Source organism: Lepidochelys olivacea, assembly GCF_965140295.1.
Source record: "Lepidochelys olivacea isolate rLepOli2 genome assembly, chromosome: 14".
Lineage (NCBI taxonomy): Eukaryota > Metazoa > Chordata > Testudines > Cheloniidae > Lepidochelys > Lepidochelys olivacea.
The window spans coordinates 27,109,295-27,132,407 of NC_140424.1; the positions used below are offsets into that span (position 1 = coordinate 27,109,295).

Here is a 23,113-nt window from a genome sequence, read left to right on the forward strand (position 1 = left end):
CATGTCTTATGCAATCTCTCTTTTATTCTGCCCCCATCATCTGTTCTCTCTGGGGGCCTGTCTCAATGAACACTTACCGTATGTCTAAGGATGGGAGTGGGCTTCAGAGCCCAGGCTCCAGCCCAAACTGCAACTTCAAAGAGCTGTCAATACATCTAGTTTTAGAGCTGTTCACCTGGGCTGAGAAGCTCACTTCCACAGGCTGGGTAGATGTACCCTTAGCTCACAGCAAGGTGGGATGTAAATCTACCTTGCACTAAAATGTGGACTCTGCTGTCATGCACTAACATTTCTCTAGAACATTTTGATCGGCTTTGATCCACTTTGAAACACACTCCTCTTGTCTCCCTTCTATTCACCCACCCCCTACCTCCCTATCTTCTACTTCTATCGCTCCTTTGGTTCTCATTTGCTCTTTGAATCTTACATTTCCAAATGGAGGCCTCCCAGTTGCCAGGCTCTGGTTGAACATGGTATGAACGGATGAATGTTGGACTCACAGTGCTGATACAAACATCAAATTCTTCCACTTCAGCTCTAAGACAATCAAAAAATCCTTGTGCAGCGTGCTTAGAAGCAGCATCTAAGAGAAAAGCAACAGGAGAAACAGCCTTATAAAATGCAGAAACACTGACTAATGCATACCTGGAAATTTCTGCCTCGTAACTCTGCCTGCACATGATAACAGTTTTCCAGAGATAGGAGAGGAAACCAAAGTCAACTATCGAAGAGATTCACTCTGCAGCTGAGGGCAGGTGAAATGGACAGTAGTACATCATACAGACACAGTTATGAAAGCACTGATCATCACTCCATAGCTAAGGTTGAGCTGAATTTAACATTTAAACCAAGGATTTAACCACTTTGGTTAAATAGTTGTATCCCCCCCAAACCTACAGCACTTACTCTTTGCATAGAGAATAATTTTTATGAGAATTTACAAGGAAATCTGTTAATGGGTGTCTGAGTTCAAAATAATTGCCAGCTCTGGCCATTTTATCTAATAACCCAATTCTGACCCCTGCTGGAGCCAGGCTAGCATTATTGAGAAACACCCGCTATCGCACATTTCCAGTCCAGCCTGTGCTTCCGATTGGCTTCTCTGCTCAGGAAGTAGGGGCAGGCAGAACTCTCCCCGCTGCCATGGGAGCCAGAGAATACTTTTGGGTAGTAGAACAGGGAGAAGGAGCAGAAAGAGCCCAGCAGTTCAGGGCAGCTCCCCATGTAATGGGTCACTCTGCTCCCTCCTCTTCTGTCCCCGAATCCTGCAGTACCAGGCCTGGGAAAAGGAGGAGGGGGAGTGAAGAGTGGTCAGCTGCAGTTGACCCTCCAAAGCCTGTGAGCAGGCTGTGACGATCCCCCAAGAACTGCAGGAGAAGCAGAGGTGGAGGCTAGAGGGGGCACAGGGCTGATGCTGGGCCTGGGTGACTGTCAGATGTGGGGGCAGAATTGATTTGAAGTCTGGGGAGCAGAATTAATTGCTGAGCGGGGTGGGGGTGTGGATATTGGGCAAGCATTGACATGCAGTGGGGGCATATAATTAGTGGCAGGGCTGGGGATTAGGTAGGTGTCAGGTGGGAGAGACAGAATTAATTCCTGGGATTCGGGAGTCTGAAGAAAAGCTGAAAGTTCTGCACCATCAGACAGCAGTGAGAGCTCCTGCTGCTGGGAACAGAATCACCTCCCTCAATAAATCTGGAAGAGTTGGTGTGACTGAATACACCCCTGTATTTACGTCCTACACACTATTCTAATAATCTTACACAAAGCATGCCTTTTGTTGAGATTCCCTCTGAGACCTTTTCCACTTGGCTTATCCAGAACACCTTTTCCAGTTCTGGGAGAACATTTCATCCAGTTCTCTGGGATCCAAAACTTTCAGTTCTATTCTGGATTTCATCATTCAGGTTCCTTTATTTGACCTACAGCAAAGCTACTGTGTTGCTCAGACTCAAAGGTAGGGGTGGGTATAGGGCATACCACAGATCCAGAGTTACACAGAAAAACTCTTCCTTTATATACATTAACACATTACATTGTATTTTCTCTACATTAAATCACACATTTTGTTATTGGATTGGTTACTTTGCAGGAACCAGTCCCTATACAGCATGCTCTATCCACGTGCTGGTCACAGGGGACCTGATCTTTACATTCCAGCTTTATCTTGTCCATTGTCTCTAGCTCTGAGTTTTGCTGATTATCTTAGTTAGCACTATCCTGACTCAAGCATACAGTTTGTCAAGCCCCTACTTATAACTTAACCTTCTATTCACCTTCCCAGTCATGCCTACTAAGAAATGAGGCAAGTCACATATGTTAAGCCAGGCTTACACCTTGTAAGGTATCATTTGAAAAATCATAATTTGCTGGTCAGTATTGTCCTGGTAAAATATGTATGGCAACATTGTATGTGAAATTATAAGATTCCCCTCTCTGGTATTATTAACACACATTCCAAACCCCATAGCCCTGCCCAGGCAGAAGTCAGGTCTGTCCTAAATAAAGGAAGGAATATGTGCTAGCCTTAATTTGCATCCAAGCAGGAAACAGAGTCTTCAAGCAGGAAGGGAAAACAAAGGAAGTTCAAACAGGTTAAAAAACCAATAGAGACTATCCTTCCACATAGGCTCCTGGTTCTCAGCTGGAAATGTTTTTCAAGAGGGGGACTGAAACTATAAAAAGGAAATGCAAATACCCCAAGGCACCCCTTTCTCTCTCTCACACTGCCCATCACATTCACTGCACCTGAATAGACAAAGGAAGTGGCAGCTGGACTCTGGGGGTGGTAGGGAGTCCTGACCGTACGAGTTTGGTCAGTAAGACTGCTGAAAGCGTGTAGTGAGAAAACTTTGCTTTGAATCTAACATAGTTCATTAAGTTAGGCACCAGTATGTGTTTTATCTTTATTTTTCTTGTAACCACTTCCTACTTTAAAGCCTTATTACTTGTACTTACTTAAAATCTCACTCTTTGTAGTTAATGAACTTGTTTTACTATTTTATCTAATCCTGTGTGTTCAAGTTGAAGTGTCTGGGTAACTTCATTTGGGGTAACAAATTGTGTGTGTATTGTTCTGTTAAATGAATAAGGGACTTAACATATTTGTACTGTCCAGGAGAGAGCTGGGCAGTACAGAACATACGTTTCTGGAGGAAAACCTAAGACTGGAATTGTGTTGGGGTCACCATGCAGCATAACCTAGGCTGGGAAGAGCCAAGGTGTGACTGGCTGGCTGGCTGCAGCAGACACAGATGTAGCTGGGAGTGATTTACATGCTGGAGGCTGTTTGTGAGCAGTCCAGGTTGGAGGCTACAGCAGCACCCCATATTGCAGGGTGGGATGACACAGCTACTCATTGATCTGGATTGCACCCTGGTATTCACAGCTGGCAACTCTAATTATCACACACACGTACTAGGGGTGAGACGGGGGGAGGAATCAACAAAGAAAAGACAGATCCAGAAATATGATATAATCCTTTTTTTAAAGCTTCATGATTTTTGGGCTCTAACCTATAATTTTTTAACCTTTGGAGCTCATGATACTTCAGCAGTGTATGTTAGTAGGACAGTCGAAGAAAGACAGAAACCGGGCCAAAGAGAGCTGTCCAAAGGGGGGGTGTCTTCACTGAAGAATTAGCTCAGTTGATCAGCACTTGGGCCTGAGCTCCCCAGTTAGCCTTGTCAGGATGGGAGCAGCCACACTGCAAACCATACCCAAATTACTGTGTCCTCACTGATGCTGCACTTCTCTGTGTGTTTCTGGGGACAGATCCCATGGTCTTTAATGCTGCAGTCAGCCGAATCACTTTAAAGTGAATTATGGGGAAACTTGCCTGTTCTGGGCAAACAGGGACTTGTGAGAAGACATTGGAAGATTATCAACACTGGAGTATTAGCCTGCATCCTCACTGCAAGGTGAAAGCAGCACCCAGGCTCTAGCCTATAGCCTGCTCTAAACCAGGCTGGCCTGGATTGAAAGCACTACCATACTCATGAGAGAGTGTTTGTATGTGAATGGGAGGAAACACCCATATAAATTAACTTTGTGTAAACTTAATGTGTTAATATGTTAACTTGAAAATAGGTACCTCTCCACTCTGGCCAACTGATTGCACATCCTGCTTCTTTGTAGATTGCTATAAATGAATGTGTTGGTGAGGCTGGTACCAAGGAAGGGAAATTGTCTCTTCCAAGCCTAGAAAGAGGACCATAACCCTTTGTTGAAGAGAGCAAGGTTCCACGAAGAACACTGCTCCTGTATCCCACCCTGCCTGTAACCCCATCCACTTGCAATGTAATCCCAAACGGCATGTAGGAATTTACTGAGTTCAGAGTGAACAAGCCAGACTCCAGTGAGGGCTTTCTTCCCCACTGGTCCACAGGATCTCCTTCCTACAACGTATCTGGTGCCAAATGGTGGCTTCTTCCTTTGCCATTGCACTGATCCCTACTTGTGGAGGATGTCCCTTGGTGAAGCATATTGGGGTATGATGCCTCCATCTTCTACAGACCCATCACACAGCTTCCTCCAAATGGCAAGGATCTGACTCCAGTAGTTGGTTACTCCAGAAGCAAATGTCCTCATGTTTTGGTCTCCCGCATGATGTCACTCCTTTAGCCATCACTACTCCCTTTACAGGGCCTAAGCTCCTTCTTGTCCCCAGCTCTGGGTGAATACAAAAGACCCTGACATCTGTGTCTTATGAAGATGCGTGTTGGGATGCTCATCACCATAGATTAATGAAATTTAAGGCCAGAAGGGGCCATTTTGATCAGCTAGTCTGACCTCCTGCATAGCACAGGCCATGCAATCCAGTGACTCCTACACTGAGCTCAATAACTTCTGGTTGGACTATAGTGTATCTTTTAGAAACAAATCCAGTCTTGATGTAAAGACGGCAAGTGAATGAGAATCTGCCACATCTCTTGGGAAGCTGTTTCAATGTTCCAGTTACTCTCACTGTTAACTATTTGTACCTTATTCCCAGTGTGAATTTGTCTAGCTTCAACTCCCAGCTGTTGCCTCTGGTTCTGGCTTTGTTGGGTAAATTAAAGAATCAGAGACTTTAAGGCCAGAAAGGACCACCAGGTAATCTAGTATGACCTCCTGTATATCACAGGCCACCAACCCTGTGCACACTAAACCCAACAAATGAAATTAATCCAAAGTATTATAGCCAATACCTTTTAGGTGTAGACCAGGCCTCAGAGAGGAGATGACTGTGTCTACTTCTTGGCAGCTGAAAGGAAGAGCTCATAGAGTGAGGAGGCAGGCACACATGAAGGTCATAGCGAGATCAGACTCCTCAAACAGTATAGCACCTGATACTCCTCCTTAACTACTCAGTTACTATGTAGTAACTTCTCAGCTCCTCTCCCACACAATATCACCATGATCTGGTCTTCCCACATCATCAAAAACATCCCTTCAACACCACCAACACCAACACGCACCTCTCTATCTGCTGCCCCCTCACCAGTTCAGCCTTCACTTCCAGACTCTTTGAATGTGTCTCTTGGAGTCCCTCTCCTCTAACTCCAGCCAGGATAACACCAGTCTGGCTTCAGCCCTCTCCACTCCCCTGAAACTTCTCTTGCCAAAGTTTCTGAGAACAGTTGCCTGGGGAACTTTCAGGGCATCTGTGACGAAGTGGGACTGTTCTTAATGTTTCCTCTGAATATTGTGGGGGTGCCTCAGTTTCCCCTAGTCAGTTCTTAAGTATCTAAGTGGTGGGGTAAGGGTGTATAATCACTGCAGAGCCCTAGAGGGCATGTGTGTGCAGGAGTCTGGACACAGAGGATGGCCGACACCCTGTTTCCTGGCAACTGATGGCCTGGGCCTTTCCCCCCTGCAAGGTGAGAGCTAAAGAGTTGGAGAACAAAGGAATCCGGTGACCTCCTGGCCCGGGGAAAGGAACAAAGCCCAGAGGAGGAGAGGCTGGAGGGAGTTTCAGTTTGAGGCTGGCTGGGACATGGAGTGAAGGGCAGACGTGGTTGTCTGGCTCACTGCCCCCCAAAATGGACCCAGCTGAGGGGTCCCGTTCTCTGCACCTACAAGCTCTGTTTTAGACCATGTTCCTGTCGTCTAATAAACCTCTGTTTTACTGGCTGGCTGAGAGTCACGTCTGACTGCGAAGTTGGGGGGCAGGACCCTCTGGCTTCCCCAGGAGACCCCCTGAGCGGACTCGCTGTGGGAAGCGCACGGAGGTGTAGAGGATGCTGAATGCTCCAAGGTCAGGCCCAGGAAGGTGGAAGCTGTGTGAGCTTTGTGTCCTGAAGACAGGCTGCTCACAGAAAGAAGACTGCCCCAGAGTCCTGCCTGGCTTCATGGGGAGCAGTTCCAGAGCATCTCCCGGGGACTCCGTGACAACTGGTGGTAGCGGTGGGATCTACTGCACCCCGTAGACGGCACTTCCTGCAGTAAGTGACTGGGGAGCAGTAAAATGAAGGGGGATTGACGGGGACCAGGCCTCTTTAGTCTTCATCCTCCCTGACCTCTCAGCTGCATTCCACACTGCTGATCACACTCTCTTTCTCTTTTTTCTTTCTTCTTGTTTGCTCTTGGCTTTTTGATCCTTTCCTCTTCTGGTTCCTGTCCTTATCTTTCCCAGGCACAAGTACTTAGGGTCCAACCCTGTGTATTCAGATTACTAAAGAGTTAACATTATTTTAACCTGATACTTGTCCAGGCATCCTACCTGCCACACCACACTAGGGCAGACAATAAAGCAGTCACCAAAGGTTTGAGTATCTTAATCTGCCAGTCATACCTGAGCTATAAACATTGCACCCTGCAGGATATGCTTGGATCCACTAGGTTCTGAAGAAACATATGGCTAATATAATGCAACTGATTTTGTAAAATATATCTGAATAGCAAATGTGGAGGATAATTATTTATCGGAAGGAAAGAGGAGAATTAGGAAAAACCAGATTAGAAGATTTATAACTATCTTTTTGCAACACCCCCCCCAAACAAAACAAAACAAAACAAAAACAGTGGGCCAGATCTTCAGGAGACATAAATCAGTGTAGCTCTATTGGCTTCTGTGGACCTTTGCCAATTTATACCAGCGAGGGATCTAGCCCATTACCTCTGTCTCCTCACTGCCTCGTAAGAATTAATCTTGATACAATAAGTCTGTAACTAAAATGTAATGCTGGTAAATGTATTATTATCTCAGAGCTATACATTGATGTTATTTCCAGAAGCATATAGATTCTGGGGTATTTTTGTGTAACCTATCAGTAACACTTGTGAGGCCATCAGCCCCTATCCTGCAATCTGATGCAGGCGTGTGCACTCCTGGGAAGTGTCATTAATTCCACTGCAGGGTCTGGGCCTGATTTGATATTTCCCAGTTGGCCAAGGCCATGGTTGTTGTGAATTAAAAACTATATTAACAACTGCATAGAACATAATGACAGATTAAAATAATAAATAAAGCCCAATACCACACTAGCCAGTCCTTTGCAATTTATTCATCCCAGAAGTCATAGAGATGATTTGCTGAACCCTACTCCAAATTAGCATATTTAATGAGCTAATATCAAAATCATCATGTCATAGCTATAGTTCACACTTTAAAATGTAAATTTTGTCTTGTAATGACTTACAAGCAGCACGAAATGGGACTCCTAATTTTCCTTGGATATTATTTACTAGGACAACTTGGCCAGTTCTTCTTGAGATCATGTTGGGAAGAAGGGCTGAAAAAACAACAAAAAGGAAAAAGTGAAAAAATATGAATGTGAACTAAGCTGAGACACAGAAACTCTGTTGTATCCATGTTGGTCCCAGGATATTAGAGAGACAGGATGGATGAGGTAATATCTTTTATTAGACCAACTTCAGTTGGTGAAGGAGACAAGCTTTCAAGCTTTACACAGAGCTCTTCAGGTCTGGGAAATGTACTCAGTGTGTCACAGCTAAACACAAGGTCAAAGAGATTGTTTAGCCCAAATAGTTAACACATATTTCAAGGTACCATTCAAGGGAACATGGTCAGTTAACATCCCTCCAGTCATGGAGTGGGGGAATTTAAAAAGGCTGGGGAGGGGGATTAGTGGGTTAGCTTGTTGTAATAAAAATAAGCCATAAATGTAGTGTCTCTATTCAGTCCATGATTTTTAGTGTCTAGCAAAGTTATGAATTTAAGCTCCCAGGCTCATCTTTTGAAGGTGTTGTGAAGGTTTCCTTTGAGGATGAGGACTGAGAGGTCAGATACTGAGTTTTCGTTTTGTGAAAAGTGTTTGCCCGTGGGTGGTAGGGTGTTTTAATCTTTTATTATTTTTTCTGTGTGAATTCATTTGAAAACATAGTGATTGACTGATTTCCCCCACCTAATTATTAATTATTTATTAATTATTATTATTATTTATTGGGGCATCTGGTGCACTGCATGAGGTACACCACACGTTGTGATAGGCATGTGTAGGACCCAAAAATCTTGAAAGGTGTGTTGTGGGGGGTGTTAATCATTGTAGCAATGGAGATATGTCTACAAATTTTGCATCTGTTGTTCTTGCAGAGTCTGGTGCCGCTTTGAGTTGATGTTTCCTGGTCTGTGGGGAGCTGGCTTCTGATGATGAGCTTGGAGAGGTTGGCCGGCTGTTTGAAGGCCAGAAAAGGGGGCTCAGAAAGGATTTCTTTCAGGGTGTGGTCCCCATCAAGTATGGGTTGCAATTAGGGCTGTCAATCAATTGCAGTTAATGCCTGCAATTAACTTAAACCCAAATTAACCTGTCAATTCTTAACAGGTTAATCACATACCTCTGGGCGGGGAGGGAGGTGTGGAGGCGGGGCGAGGGGGCTGAAGCTGCATTGTATGGGAAGAGTTAGGTGCCTAAGAAAGGGATCCTTAGAACCCATCAAGCTGAGCAGGCTGCTAGTTAAGCTAGCCCTGAGTGAAATGCAGAAGAAAGGGGTGGGGTTTAGGGCCCAGATCCATATCTCTCCTGTTTAAGCTGTTCCACTTTGTATAAAATAACTCAATATTCATTGGGTCAGACAGAGACCAAGGAAGTGTGAGGACTCTATAGTCCAGTGGTTGGACCACTCCCTTGGGAGGGTCATGTTCAAGTCCCTGCTCCAATGGCTCTTTGCCATGGCCGGATCGCACGCGAGTCTGCCCCTGGCACTGATTTCTGTGGTTGTGCTGGGATCTTCTTGACCATCTGTATATTTAGTGTAATTTTGAGACCCACTATTTTCCTCCCATCTTTCTCATGAAGAGATCTGGCAACTGAGAGATCCTTCTTCAGCCTCTGTCAGAGCTTGACTCCAGTTCTCAGCCTTCCCAGGGGTGTATACAACAGCTTAGTGTTTTGGACACACACACACACACACACACACACACACACACACACACACACACACACACACACACACACACACACACACACACACACCCCCCCCAGACTGGTTTTTCCTTAAGAGTGAAAAATGTTAAAAAGTTATAAATGAATGTGAGTGATTGGCAGTTCTAGAGGTGTACTCCCTGCAACAGAGCTGATAGCAGTCTTGAGATACTTTCCCTGGGATGATAAGAAAGAGCAACAGGGTAGAACCAAGAGCATCTGAATGAAACTTTGGTTGCTCTTGGGACAGCAGACAAAGAATGAGGGAGGGAAGAAGGAGAAAGGTGGTAGAAACAGAAGGCAGCAAAATATCTGGCTCTCTGAAGTACCTTTACAAAATCCCTCTGCTCTAAGGGCTCGATCCTGTATGGTGCTCTCACCCGAATTCTTTAAAACACTTAAACATGTGCTTAACTTTAACCACGTGGGTAGCCCCAGGAAAGTCAATGGGACAACTCACATACTAAAAGTTAAGGATGTGCATAAGTACTTTGCTGCATCAGGACCAGAGTGCTCAGCATCTTGCATGATTGAGCCTAAGTGCACCCCAAATTTGTACACAATTATGTGCTGGATACAGTCTTGTCATGGCTAAGTTTTAGCCTGGCTGCATGCACTCCTTATTGATTTGTGACAGTAGAAGCACATGCCTACAGGGGTCACTTGCAAACATACAACTGGGTGTTTTGAAAATTGGGCCATGATGTCACTTATTGTTGATAAACACTCTTCTCTTCAAACTCAGGAGGCCTGATTCTATTCTCATTTGCTCCAATTTCAAACCACTGATTTTCAGTAGAGATTCTTCTGATTTACACTGATGGAGATGAAAACAAAATTTGACCCAAGCCATGCCACAACACAACACAATGACTTGGCACCCAATCTTTAAATAGCACTTTCAAAAGAAGAAAAAAATCAAAATACCTTTGGTTAGTGTTATAGGTCCAAAATAGTTGGCATCCATAATCTTTTTATCGAGTTCCAAGGAGATACTCTGCACTGGTCCTTTCACCTTCATGCTAGCATTGTTGATCAGTATATCCACACATCCATAGCAATCCAATATTTCTTTAGTTACATCTTGAATGCAGTTTATGTCTGAGAGATCCAGAAGTACGAGCTTTGGTGTAAATGTCTTTTTTTAAAAAAAGGAAATAGTATTTTGTTATTTCAGGCATACAAGGTTATATGAAAGGAGACTGTGTCAACTCTCTGTTTTAAAGTGTATTTACTGTCATATGCGAAGAAAGTGCTCTCAGCATCATTTTGAGAATATTGTTTTCCCTTTTTACCCACTCTCAGAGGAATCTGACTCAGTGTTGCCATCTCACATGATTTTATCATGACTCTTGCAATACCTGATGTAGTTCTTAAAATCCCAGTTCCTGAAGCCCAGAAATTATGGGAGAATCTCAGCTTTCATTTTTAAAACTAGTCAATTTCTAGCCATTGTGCGTATGAAGAAAAGCTGGGAACCTGACCTGACGCACTATAAAGGCTCAGAAGCCAGAACACTGTGACACTCTAAGTACCTTTCCAAGACCTGAGGCAAAGCTCTGCATAGCTTGAAAAAGCTTGTCTCTCTCACCAACAGAAGTTGGTCCAATCAAGGATATTACCTCACTCACCTTCTCTCTAAAAAGAACCCAAGTCATTATTCTTTAAAATCTCATGGTTTTTAAATTATCCCATGGTAGCTGATGGCCAAACTCATGACCTTTGAAAATGTGGCTTTTGCTGAAAGAGACCCCTCTGTTAGGCAACTTGGGAGGTCCACAACTGGGGTAAATCCCACCTCCCTTCTCTTCACTAGTGGCTAGTATTGTGTCTAAAGTAAATGCTGGGGTGCATGTAGCAAACTGACCCCACTCCCACACAGATGAATCTCCTGCTATCCCCTGCATGTTGATGATATTTTCAGGGGTCGTTACATGGAGACATTTTGTGAGGAGAAGTGGTTGGAGAAGTGTGAACAGAAAGGGCCGTCCCCTAACCCTCCCCTCTTCAGAATGAAAACAGGGACAGGAAAGGACAGGGTGGCAGAAAAATGTGTGACCTACTAGAACTTATGCCCTCTGTAGTCTGTTCCCTAGGCCCAGGGAGCATTAGGTGGGAACAGAGAAGGTGGAGGTGCATCATCACATTCCTTTTGCCAATTATCTTGCCTTTCCCAAACTTTAGACTCCTGGGTTTGCCTGGATGCCAGCTTGACTCGTCTATCCCCTTCCCAGCCACTCGGTACTGGGGGCAAGTGACCCTGTGGGCAGTGGAGAAGTTAGAGCTGCTTGTGGCATCTTAGAGACTAACCAATTTATTTGAGCATAAGCTTTCGTGAAGTGAGCTGTAGCTCACGAAAGCTTATGCTCAAATAAATTGGTTAGTCTCTAAGGTGCCACAAGTCCTCCTTTTCTTTTTGCGAATACAGACTAACACAGCTGCTACTCTGAAACCTGTTAGAGCTGCTGTGGCTAACCTATGCTTTGGCCAGTGCCAGGAAACCTCTAAGGTAGCATAAAGTTTAGCATGAGCAGAAAACCTGGGCTAGTCCCTGTAATTGATGTGCATGTTGATTTTTGTTAAATTGGGGCAGAACTGGGAGTTGAAGCACTGGGGCCAAGCATTTCAAAACCAGGTGTCTAAAACTAGGGTCCACATGCTATTTTTAGAGACCTAAATAAAAGTAGCCCTGTTTTCAAAATAGACTGAGTGCCCACAACTCCCTTTGGTCTCAGCAGACCTTGTGGACTTTTGGCACTTCTGGAAATCAGGCTGTATATATCTGAGTATCTAAATATGACTTAAGCAGCCTGCATGTGGCACTAGGACTGAAAATGGACTTTATACAAGCCGTAAACATTCTAACAGCCACTGTCCGAAATTCATTTGTATGTAAAAACTGTGCCAAGCACCAGATCATTAATATTTTCCCTCCAGATCTGTATACTTTGACAAGGCACAAAGCAAGGAGAGGACATACTTACCACGCTGGGGTCTCCCACACTGATTAAAGCATTATACAAGGCTTCTAACTTCTCCCATGTCTTGCCACACAGCACTAACCTAGCTCCTCCGGAGTGAAAGACTCGAGAGCATTCTGGAAAATAAATATATTAATAAGGAATAGTAAAAAGTCAGTTGGAGTAATTTCACTTTGAAATGATTGTTCTGCTGTTGATGAATTCAGTGTTTTTTTCAAACTTCATTAATTTTGGAAAAAGCAACAATAAAAATAATGAAGAAACATAAACCCCTTCACGGGACAGGAAATGTATACATGAACAGTAAGTACAAAACAGATTAACATCTTTTACAATATTAAAAGCATGCAGAATGGTGCACTCTAGCCCCATGATCTAATCAAACTCTAAATAGCCAAGGAGCTTGCAGGTCACGGCTCTGAGGCTACATTTACACAGCAAGGAGGCTGTAATTTGCAGTTCATGGAGCTCTACCAGCACTATCTTTAATCTAACTAGCTCAGTGTGACACAGAGGCCCATTGGTGGTTCTCTACTCAGTGTCAGCAACTCTTGTCAGGCCTGACTGACTGTACCTGACACAATGTTGTCAGAATATGTACCTAAAAGGTGTCATGTAAGGTATCATATGCAAACTGGTAACACACTGGTCTCAAAACTCATTGTGTGGTGCATGTACAGGATGCGTACAAAGAGTTATGGATATGTATTGGAATTATGTCCCTAAAAAGTGTTTGGGCTCAGGGCAGGGGTCTGGGTGCAAGGTGGGACAGGGGGGTCAGTGTGCAAGGTGCGGCGGGGGCTCAGGGCAGGGGTTGGGGTGCAGGAGGGGTGTGGGGTGCGGCAGGGGGATCACGGCAGGGGTTTTAGCTGCAGGAAGGGTTCGGGGGGTGGGTCCGGCCCAGCGTGCACTGGGGGCAGGGCAGGCTCCCTGTCTGCCTTCCCTGCCCCCGTGCCACTCCGGGAAGCAGCTGGGACGTCGGGGATGGGGTGGGGGGGCTGCACAGGGGTCTGTGTGTTGCCCTGGCCGCACCTCCAGGTACCTCCCCCAAGGCTCCCATTGGCTGCAGTTCTATGTTCCCGGCCAATGGGAGCTTTGGGGGAGGTACCCGGAGGCATGGCCAGGGCAACACACAGACCTCTGTGCCCCCCCTCCTCCCCCAGGTCCTGGCCGCTTCCCGGAGTGGCGCTGGGGCAGGGCAGGCAGGCAGGGAGCCTGCCCTGCCGCCAGTGTGTGCTGGGCTGGAGCCACTGTAGGTAAATGCTCGGGGGGCGGGGGGCCCGTGGGGAGCTGGCGGGCCGCAGAAAATAACCCCGTGGGCCACATGCGGCCCATGGGCTGCATGTTTGAGACCCCTGCCCTAGGTTATCATTCACCTGAAGAGTCAAAAACCAAGTGTTTTGAGTTCCATATGTTGGGTCCTGGCTAAAGCTATATAAGCCAACCATGGTGAGAAAAACATTTTTGAAGAAAAGACTCTAGTTTGCTGGGGGGGCGGGGGGATTCTTAGAAGAATATTTTTACTTTCATTTGTTTGTAACCATTACTTATTCCTTATATTTGGTATCATGTAAACCTACATCCTTTTGTGAATAAATTAAGTTAATAAGCGGTTGTGAACTGTCTCTTTGAAGGCACAACAAATGTGATAAGATTTGTGGATGCTAAAGTAAGAAGAGCTGAACACTGCAGAGAAAGGCATCTGTGAGGAACTTGGGAATTGAGGTTTACTGACGATTACATGCTAGGCAAGGTTATGACTGGCAGAGCCCTGAAGAGTTTGCTGACAAGACAGACAGGCTAGAGAGTCAGGAAGCTGACAATATGCAGAGCTTAGCAGCAGCAAAGTTCTCACCTGCTGAAGCAGAGGGGGTAATACGGTTGTGGGAACCCTGACGGATCATCGCACTCACTAAATTGCAGTGAGACTGCAGTGCCCACAGCCTTCAGCTTGGGCTGCACAAGCCCACTGGCACCTCTGTCTACGTACTCACATACTAGTAGTCGAAATTATTCCTTCCAGTGTGGTAATATCTTGCATTTGTTGATATAGAATGTCATCTGCCCTCAAGCAGCCCATTCACTTGTCTTGGTTATGTTCCTTTGAAATTCCTTGCAGTCTTCCTTAACCTTGACTAACTAAATAATTTTGTATGCAGTATTTCTGTAGCTGATCCTACACTCCTTGTTGTCACCTAATACCCCACACTGGAACCCATATGGGCTATCTCAAACAACTACAACCCATAGTCAATGGGGACCCTATCCCGAAAGAAATCTTTCCTGAACCCTCTCTTCTGACCTTCAAACAATCCCCCAATCTCTCCAAGCTCATCATCAAAAGCAAGTTCCCCACAGATCAGGACACACTAACTCAAAGCGGACTCTGCCAGAACAACAGATGCAAAACCTGCAGACATATCTCCACTGCTACAATGATCAAAACTCCCCTACAACACACCTTTCAAGATCCATGGGTCCTACAAATGATTATCACACATGGTGAACCTCCTCCAGTGCACTAAATGATCCAATATCAACTAGCAGATAATCACTATGTTCTCAAATGAACACACATAGGAAAATGATATAAGACAAAAACACCATATCACCCACAGGTGAACACTTTTCACAAAGCAATCACTCTCCTCATCTTATCAGTCCCCATCCTCAAAGGAAACCTGCACACCACTTTTAAAAGACAAGCCCAGGAACTTAAATTTACAACTTTGCTAGTCACTAAAAATCATGGTCTTAATAAAGACATTGGATCTACGGCTTATTACAACAATCTGTAGTGTATGTAGAAGCATGTAGAAGGTCCTTTGGTGAGTTTGTGGGGGAGGAGTTTGTAGAGTTTTCCTTGGAGTTGTTTAGGGAAGGATTTGATGCTATTCAAATAAACATGCAAAAACTAACGGCTAGATTTCTGGAATAGTCCAAGGGAACCCAGAGTTGCTATAGCCTTTCATAAGAATGTACCATTTGTTCAGCTAACAAGATTTCATAGTTAAAATCTATATTTAATTTTGTGATTAAAATGTGTATAAAAGGAAGTCAGCTATAAATGATACAGCTTTGGGTAAAATACTGTAATTTTTAGTGACAGGGCTTACCTCATGGGCAATCCTGCTGGGAAAGACAGGGTTTGTACTCATAATGCTTTCTTTTAGTTTAAGTGATAAAGTGAAGAAATAAGGCTAATGCTTGCAATCAAGCATACTTATCACACTAGTGAAATACATCTGTGCTGAAAGAAGCAGTTAATAAAAGGAACTCTGAAACCAAATACTGTGTTTATAAGGACACCTAATCACAAAGTGCAATAATCAGAAATTCAGAGTAACAGCTGTGTTAGTCTGTATTCGCAAAAAGAAAAGGAGTACTTGTGGCACCTTAGAGACTAACCAATTTATTTGAGCATGAGCTTTCGTGAGCTACAGCTCACTTCATCGGATGCATACCGTGGAAACTGCAGCAGACTTTATATATACACAGAGAATATGAAACAATACCTCCTCCCACCCCACTGTCCTGCTGGTAATAGCTTATCTAAAGTGATCATCAGGTTGGGCCATTTCCAACACAAATCCAGGTTTTCTCACCCTCCACCCCCCACACAAATTCACTCTCCTGCTGGTGATAGCCCATCCAAAGTGACAACTCTTTACACAATGTGCATGATAATCAAGTTGGGCTATTTCCTGCACAAATCCAGGTTTTCTCACATCCCCCCCACCCCCATACACACACAAACTCACTCTCCTGCTGGTAATAGCTCATCCAAACTGACCACTCTCCAAGTTTAAATCCAAGTTAAACCAGAACATCTGGGGGGGGGGGTAGGAAAAAACAAGAGGAAATAGGCTACCTTGCATAATGACTTAGCCACTCCCAGTCTCTATTTAAGCCTAAATTAATAGTATCCAATTTGCAAATGAATTCCAATTCAGCAGTTTCTCGCTGGAGTCTGGATTTGAAGTTTTTTTGTTTTAAGATAGCGACCTTCATGTCTGTGATTGCGTGACCAGAGAGATTGAAGTGTTCTCCGACTGGTTTATGAATGTTATAATTCTTGACATCTGATTTGTGTCCATTTATTCTTTTACGTAGAGACTGTCCAGTTTGACCAATGTACATGGCAGAGGGGCATTGCTGGCACATGATGGCATATATCACATTGGTGGATGTGCAGGTGAACGAGCCTCTGATAGTGTGGCTGATGTTATTAGGCCCTGTGATGGTTTCCCCTGAATAGATATGTGGGCATGATTTCAACAATTTCCATCCCACCATCAACCTTAGCCTGGTCCAGTCCACACAAGAGATCCACTTCCTGGACACTACAGTGCTAATAAACAATAGTCACATAAACACCACCCTATACCGGAAACCTACTGACCGCTATTCCTACCTTCATGCCTCCAGCTTTCACCCTGACCACACCACACGATCCATCGTCTACAGCCAAGCTCTGCGATACAACCACATTTGCTCCAACCCCTCAGACAGAGACAAACACCTACAAGATCTCTGTCAAGCTTTCTTACAACTACAATACCCACCTGCAGAAGTAAAGAAACAGATTGATAGAGCCAGAAGAGTTCCCAGAAGTTACCTACTACAGGACAGGCCTAACAAAGAAAATAACAGAACGCCATTAGCCGTCACCTTCAGCCCCCAACTAAAACCCCTCCAACGCATTATTAAGGATCTACAACCTATCCTAAAGGATGACCCAACACTCTCACAAATCTTGGGAGACAGGCCAGTCCTTGCCTACAGACAGCCCCGCAACCTGAAGCAAATACTCACCAACAACCACATACCACACAACAGAACCACTAACCCAGGAACTTATCCTTGCAACAAAGCCCGTTGCCAATTGTGCCCACATATCTATTCTAATAGGTAGCCTATTTCCTCTTGTTTTTTCCTACCCCCCTCCCCCAGATGTTCTGGTCTAGTGTCTCATTCAGCTTTCTGCCTCAGACTTGGCTCTGTAAAATGGACTTGTCCCTCACCTCATGTACAGTAACAATTTCATATACTGTATAGGATAGCTCACTGCTGGAAGGACCTGGTATCATTACCCATGTAAAGATTCAAGCCACATCAGTAATGCAGAAAGATGGATTTGATATTTGAAACAGGATTCTCTAAGGAAGAGCTCACCACACCTAGTTATGAAGCATTGTATTGTTTCTCTCTGGCTTTGCAGGTAAGCCATATTGAATTACAGTCGTGCCTACTAGATTCTGTTTCATAGAGCTGTGTGTTTGCAGAGGATGCAGACCTGCTTTCTGTGTTACTGCCTTATGTTAAGAAACCAACTGTATAAATACCATTAATGTTGAGTCTTCCAGTTTACATACCATGCAGTGTGAGAAGTAGCTTTGGGATATGGAGACTGCTGAGGGAGCAAGGGTGGGAGCGGAGATGTGGATCTTCCAGCAGACTGGACACACAGAAGAAGGATATTTCCAGCTATTTATCTGAGGGAGTCGGTTGTTCTGAGTATGTACTTGCTTGGCTGGTTTTGCATGGGATGCTGGCCAAAGTTTCTGAAGGGGGTTCTCTGAATGCTTTTTCAATGCATGTTCTTATATTCTGTGTGGCACGACTGTAGGGTAGTGCAGACACCTATCTAAGATGCTAGATATCAGAGCGTTCAGGAGGGAGGTAATGTTGCTCCCAACTCCATCCCTTTCTCATGGCAACTATATTCCCTGTTTAGTGACACATAACATAGCCTGGTTTCCTTTTCTACCATGCAGCTAATTCCCTGAAGAAAACATCTCTGAAAATAGAAATCCATTCCAAACATCTCCCATTTAATGTAGAAAAACTGGAAAGAAAAAACAAAGTGTAAAGGCTGTTTCAGAGTAACAGCCGTGTTAGTCTGTATTCGCAAAAAGAAAAGGAGGACTTGTGGCACCTTAGAGACTAACCAATTTATTAGAGCATAAGCTTTCGTGAGCTACAGCTCACTTCCTCAGATGCATATCGTGGAAACTGCAGCAGGCTTTATATATACACAGAGAATATGAAACAATACCTATTCCCACCCCACTGTCCTGCTGGTAATAGCTTATCTAAAGTGATTTCCAGGACAAATCCAGGTTTTCTCACCCTCCACCCCCCCACACAAATTCACTCTCCTGCTGGTGATAGCCCATCCAAAGTGACAACTCTTTACACAATGTGCATGACAATCAAGCTGGGCTATTTCCTGCATAAATCCAGGTTCTCACATCCCCCCCACCCCCATACACACACAAACTTAATTTGTGTGGGGGGGTGGAGGGTGAGAAAACCTGGATTTGTGCTGGAAATCACTTTAGATAAGCTATTACCAGCAGGACAGTGGGGTGGGAATAGGTATTGTTTCATATTCTCTGTGTATATATAAAGCCTGCTGCAGTTTCCACGATATGCATCTGAGGAAGTGAGCTGTAGCTCACGAAAGCTTATGCTCTAATAAATTGGTTAGTCTCTAAGGTGCCACAAGTCCTCCTTTTCTTTTTGTAAAGGCTGTGGTTCTTGTAAACCAAACCAAATCCAAAATGAAATCACAAAGGCACAATTTTAAATATTAAAAAATTCCTTTAGAAGGCATGTTCTGCATGTAATATTAGACTGTATGAGCAAAGAGCAGCAGCTGTCCTGTCCCCAGAGAGGATGGAAATGGCTCAGCCCTTCTACGCTGGAGGGAGTGGTGAGGCCCCAGAAAACACAAACAGGTGAAGTAGTTTTTTAAAAATGAAATGAAATAAAGGCCTAATATACTACTAATAATCAACAAACCATTAAAAAGGAATGCAAATGAATATAATGCTCGATTTTTCAATCAATAGAGATTCAAATATAAATAAAATAATGTGTAAGTGCAACGTGATGTGTCTAGAGCAACTACCCAAGACCGACATGCATCTAAATGAACCGCTGTGCTAGCTTCCTGTGACTATATAGCATGAACTGAGACAGCAGTGCCGCTTGGCCACTGTGATACTTACTGCCTGCTGCCGCACACACAGATGTGCCGATGCCATTGCAAAGCCACTCAGTTAGGCCTAGATCTTGCAAACCTTACTACTGAAGTCCATTGAACTCCTCATGCTTAAAGTTATGCATGCATATAAATGTTTGCATAATCAGAGCCTGGTGGAGCTGGAGTGGTACAGACCTTATGGGTCATATTGGTTATATGAATCATCTATTTATAATGAAATGCTGCCACCTGATAGTAACTGTACACATAATTAGATCTCACAGTGACAGCATGCTAAAAATAACTCCATCTTCATTTCCCTCTCAAACTTCTTATTCAACTGAGATCAATCTAATGTAGTCCATCTAAATCAGCAGCAGTGCCTCTAAAGGGGAATAAAGAGTGCACATTCCAAAATTGTAGCACGTGTTTCTATTTATATTTGCTTTCTCTCCATTTTGCAGGTGAACATATCCTATATAAGGTAACAAACATATAAGGTCATCTGAGAATGCCCATGCTAGAGACAATAATTCTTTCACTCTATGAAACAGTGAAAACACCCCCAAACCCAGACAACTTACCCTTGCCCAATCCAGAGATGGCATCAGTAATCACTACCACTTTGTTTTGCACAGCTGATTTTGACATTAGCCGACCAACTGCTCGGTAAATATATATAATTCCACTGATTCCAAAAAGGAGCAAAGGAAGAATAAGCACAGCAAGGACACCCATTTTTACCTGAAAGAAAATAGACCAGGTTAGAGTCACAATGGAATTGAGGCATTCTTCATATTTTTCAAGATATCTTTTAAAATGAATCCTTGTCTCCATTCATGGAAAAGATAAGCAGAATGTATGGATTATGTTAGACAGCAGCAGTCACAGCAAGTCACCAGTTTTTAACAGTTTCAATAGAAAACTTAGCTTGAAAATCAATGGTATAATGTGGCCCTATTTTTATCAGATAGGCTTCATTTTCCTCCTCACTATTACACATTATAGTCAAAGCCTTTTGTCGTTGTATTCATGACAGTTCTCTTCTAGAAAAAGAATTGCACAGTTGCAAGAGTGAATTCAGTTTAACCAAAGGGGTGCAAAATTATGTTACATTAATCTCTGATACATTTTCCTATCCTTTTAGAACTACATAGATAAAAGCTGATTATTGTTATCACCAGATAAAGAGTAAGAGAATATATACGTTTCACATGTTACAGAAGTACTGAGAAGAGAATAACTTACTATGAATATGAAGCAGTCAAGAAGCAGATAAGTAATTAATTTATTCTAGGATTTTAATCAAATTCTTTCAGCATTTCTGGAAAGCAGTCGATGTACTGAGGCCACTTGTCTTGCGGGAGAACAGCTATGTATAGTTCTCAGCTGCATAAGAGATTTTTAAAAAGTAAATATAGTATCTACAGCAGATCCACATGCCTGATGTATTTAGTTTCATGGGGCTGGAAAGTTTTCTAGAGCTCTTTGCACTGTCCTAATTCAACTGCACAAAGAAGCTTCTGTTTTTGTGTCATGTCTTTATGATAAAATGGAAATATGTTCCTTGGGTCACCTTGTTGTTTGGTTTAGGCCTTCAACTGATATTATGCATGAAAACAATTTGTACAAACCCAATAACGTTAGAAAGGTTCTGGTGTCTTTTTCTTTTTCAAAAGTTGCAGTGGAAGTAGTTTGTTCAATCTGAATATTCAGTCGTCCGTCTACTATCTAATCACCCAGCTAGCTGTCCGGAGAGAGAGTTCATTCAGAGCCACGCCCTTGGCTTCGAACAAAAATTCTTAACCAACACAACATCCGTCTCGCCAGCAAATTGAAGATCTACAGTGCAGTGGTTTTAACATCTCTCCTGTATGGATCTGAGACGTAGACTCTTTATAGGTGCCATAAAACAATCCTGAGAAGGGAAAAGCTCAGGGGGCACCGATAGGAGAGGGGATAAATTCAGCAGAGAGAACTGGGCACCTGAGTTGGAATGAGCTGTGACATGGTGTCATAAATATAAAGGGAAGGGTAAACACCTTTAAAATCCCTCCTGGCCAGAGGAAAAACCCTTTCACCTGTAAAGGGTTAAGAAGCTAGGATAACCTTGCTGGCACCTGACCAAAATGACCAATGAGGAGACAAGATACTTTCAAAAGCTGGGGGGAGGGAGAAAGAAAGCCTCTCTCTTTCTCGGTCTGTGTGATGCTTTTGCCGGGGACAGAGCAGGAATGGAGTCTTAGAACTTAGTAAGTAATCTAGCTAGGTATGTGTTAGATTATGATTTCTTTAAATGGCTGAGAAAAATAAGCTGTGTTGAATGGAATGTAGATTCCTGTTTTTATGTCTTTTTTGTAACTTAAGGTTTTGCCTAGAGGGATTCTCTATGTTTTGAATCTAATTACCCTGTAAGGTATTTACCATCCTGATTTTACAGAAGTGATTCTTTTTACTTTTTCTTCTATTAAAATTCTTCTTTTAAGAAACTGATTGCTTTTTCATTGTTCTTAAGATCCAAGGGTTTGGGTCTGTGGTCACCTATGCAAATTGGTGAGGATTTTTATCAAACCTTCCCCAGTAAAGGGGGGTAACATTTGGGAGGATTTTTTTGGGGGGAAAGACATTTCCAAACGGACTCTTTCCTAATAATAATACTGGTTAGACATTTGGTGTTGGCAGCGAAAGTCCAAGGGCAAAAGGTAAAATAGTTTGTACCTTGGGGAAGTTTGAACTTAAGCTGGTAAAATTAAGCTTAGGAGGTTTTCATGCAGGTCCCCACATCTGTACCCTAGAGTTTAGAGTGGGGAAGGAACCTTGACAGGTGGTCTATAGCAGACTCCCACCACGACATCACCCTTGTTGCTCACAGGTCTAAACTTAATCCAGAGACTCTCAGGTTTTTCTGCAGTTTCATACATGAGCTCTGAGCAGTCATACTGCTCCCTTACATACAATGCAACTCCCCCCACCTTTTCTGCCATGCCTGTCATAGAATCATAGAATCATAGAATATCAGGGTTGGAAGGGACCTCAGGTGGTCATCTAGTCCAACCCCCTGCTCAAAGCAGGACCAATCCCGAATTAAATCATCCCAGCCAGGGCTTTGTCAAGCCTGACCTTAAAAACTTCTAAGGAAGGAGATTCTACCACCTCCCTATGTAACGCATTCCAGTGTTTCACCACCCTCCTAGTGAAAACGTTTTTCCTAATATCCAACCTAAACCTCCCCCACTGCAACTTGAGACCATTACTCCTTGTCCTGTCCTCTTCCACCACTGAGAATAGTCTAGAACCATCCTCTTTGGAACCACCTCTCAGCTAGTTGAAAGCAGCTATGAAATCCCCCCTCATTCTTCTCTTCCACAGACTAAACAATCCCAGTTCCCTCAGCCTCTCCTCATAAGTCATGTGTTCCAGTCCCCTAATCATTTTTGTTGCCCTCCGCTGGACGTTTTCCAATTTTTCCAAATCCTTCTTGTAGTGTGGGGCCCAAAACTGGACACAGTACTCTAGATGAGGCCTCACCAACGTCGAATAGAGGGGAATGATCACGTCCCTCGATCTGCTGGCAATGCCCCTACTTATACATCCCAAAATGCCATTGGCCTTCTTGGCAACAACTGCACACTGTTGACTCATATCCAGCTTCTCATCCACTGTAACCCCAGGTCCTTTTCTGCAGAACTGCTGCCGAGCCATTCGGTCCCTAGTCTATAGCGGTGCATGGGATTCTTCCACCCTAAGTGCAGGATTCTGCACTTGTCCTTGTTGAA

At 43.8% G+C, this 23,113-nt stretch overlaps 1 protein-coding gene across 6 annotated transcripts in view; it reads right to left on the reverse strand.

Moving 5' to 3' along the window:
* DHRS7C (dehydrogenase/reductase 7C) overlaps positions 1–23,113 on the reverse strand; it is a 56,548-nt gene that overhangs the window by 11,137 nt on the left and 22,298 nt on the right. For 5 of the 6 annotated variants that reach the window (XM_084647247.1, XM_084647246.1, XM_084647245.1 and 2 more), the window contains 5 exons: positions 19,922–20,081; positions 12,350–12,462; positions 10,293–10,503; positions 7,623–7,715; positions 428–583 (listed from right to left, as the gene is read on the reverse strand). In XM_084647247.1, the coding sequence (XP_084503373.1) occupies positions 428–583; positions 7,623–7,715; positions 10,293–10,503; positions 12,350–12,462; positions 19,922–20,081 (733 nt within the window). The remainder of the gene's footprint in view (positions 1–427; positions 584–7,622; positions 7,716–10,292; positions 10,504–12,349; positions 12,463–19,921; positions 20,082–23,113) is intronic. The other variant, XM_084647249.1, reaches the window with a different exon arrangement.